General features: G+C 53.4%; 1 protein-coding gene across 1 annotated transcript in view; it reads right to left on the reverse strand.

Moving 5' to 3' along the window:
* The window catches only part of PTSG_06850 (molecular chaperone DnaK), a 3,914-nt gene extending 2,390 nt beyond the window's left edge, over positions 1–1,524 (reverse strand). Inside the window, exons 1-5 of the mRNA XM_004992193.1 lie at positions 1,381–1,524; positions 920–980; positions 739–788; positions 306–538; positions 1–89 (exon numbers count right to left, since the gene is read on the reverse strand). The exon at positions 1–89 is cut by the window's left edge and continues 119 nt beyond it. Coding sequence (XP_004992250.1) covers positions 1–89; positions 306–538; positions 739–788; positions 920–980; positions 1,381–1,498 — 551 coding nt within the window. The 5' untranslated portion in view covers positions 1,499–1,524. The remainder of the gene's footprint in view (positions 90–305; positions 539–738; positions 789–919; positions 981–1,380) is intronic.
* Positions 1,525–1,908: the final 384 nt, after the last annotated feature.

Below are 1,908 nucleotides of genomic sequence, written 5' to 3' on the forward strand. Positions count from 1 at the left end.
ACGAGCGTGTCCACCTGCGCACGTGTCAGCGTGGTCTCCAGACTCTTTCGGTTGAACAGCAGCGGCAGCACCACCGACGCCTCGCTCGCCTTCAAGCGGAAACACGACACACACACACACACACAATTGTACATGCGTGTCAGCAGCAGGGCAACAGGAACAACAACAACAACAACAACAACAACAACAACAACAACAACAACAACAACAACAACAACAACAACAACAACAACAACAGCAACAATAACTACACGCAACAACAACAACTTAAACAGCAGCAGCAGCAGCAGCGCGTGCGACCCCACCTGATCGAGTTGCATCTTCGCCGTCTCTGCCGCGTCCTTGAGGCGTTGAGTTGCGGTGGCGTCCAGGTCCTGCGGCGCCAGGCCATGCGTGCTGCAAAATGTTTCATTCAGGTGTTGCGCAATGGCTGCGTCTGCGTCCTCGCCGCCCAAAAACGTGTCGCCGTTGGTGGAAAGGACCTCAAACACCCCAAACGCATCCATGGACAGAATGCTGATGTCAAACGTGCCACCACCTGATGCGTGGCACGATGAACAGGGCGAGTGCGTGCGTGCGTGTGCGTGCGTGTACGTGCAGGAGTGCATGTGTGCGTGCATGAGCATGTGTGATAGTGTGTGTGCATGTGCATTGGCAAACACACGCCACAGCCTCGCATGTGCCACCTGCCCACACACTGTCACACCACAACAGCAGCAACAGCAACAGTAACCTCACCAAGATCGTACACGGCAATCTTCTTCGTCGCGCCTCCATTGCTGACAGCGCTGCAACATGTGGGAGTGGAGACCATGCATGAGCACCAGAACACACGCACACACAGACACGCACAGACACACACACACACACACAGACACACATGTACACACACACACACACACACGTGGCTGCCACTTACGAGATGCCATACGCAAGCGCGGCTGCCGTTGGCTCGTTCACACAGCGCAGCACTTTCAGGCCTGCAGTACGCAGTCAAGACTTGTGTGCATCAGCTTCAAGACATGTTTCCGCATGCACACACACAAGGCGTACACACACACACACACATACACAAGGCGTGTGCGTACACACACACACACAGAGAGAGAGACAGCCCCACACACACAGACACACACACACAGACACACAGACACAGACACACGCAGACACAGACACACACAGACACAGACACAGACGAACACTCCCTCTCTCTCTCTCTCTCTCTCACACACACACACACAGACAGCCCCACACACACACACACACACACACACACACACACACACACACACACACACACACACACACACACACACACACACACACACACACACAGACGAACACTCCCTCTCTCTCACACACACAACCACAGCCACACACCTGCGAGCTGGCCTGCATTCTTGGTGGCCTGGCGCTGGTTGTCGTTAAAGTAGGCGGGAACAGTGATGACTGCTTCTTCCACAGGGTGGCCAAGGTGCTGCTCAGCCACCTCCTTCATGCGGCGAAGCACATGCCCACCAACCTAAGAGCGCGTGCGTGTCATGTGTGTATGTGTGTGTGAATGCGCAATGTGTGCATGAGACACATTTGCGTGCGTACGGGTTGAGCCGATCCCCTCCCACCCCCTCCCCCCTCACACACACACACACACACACACACACACACACACACACACACACACACACACTCATATGTAGTTTGTTTCGCCGGATGTACCGCATTTACCCTTAGGTTTTTTATGCCGTTTTTTTACCACGTTCTGTTTATTTGTGGCGGTATAAAAAAGTCGGGTCTTGATGTCTTTGCAATGTGAGTAGGTGCAGGAGAGAGAGTGCAAATGCTGATACCAGTGAGAATAAGAGAAGAGCCCTATAACTAGTGTATCGTTTTTTACATGTTGTCTGATTC

This window comes from Salpingoeca rosetta (assembly GCF_000188695.1).
Source record: "Salpingoeca rosetta unplaced genomic scaffold supercont1.17, whole genome shotgun sequence".
NCBI lineage: Eukaryota > Choanoflagellata > Craspedida > Salpingoecidae > Salpingoeca > Salpingoeca rosetta.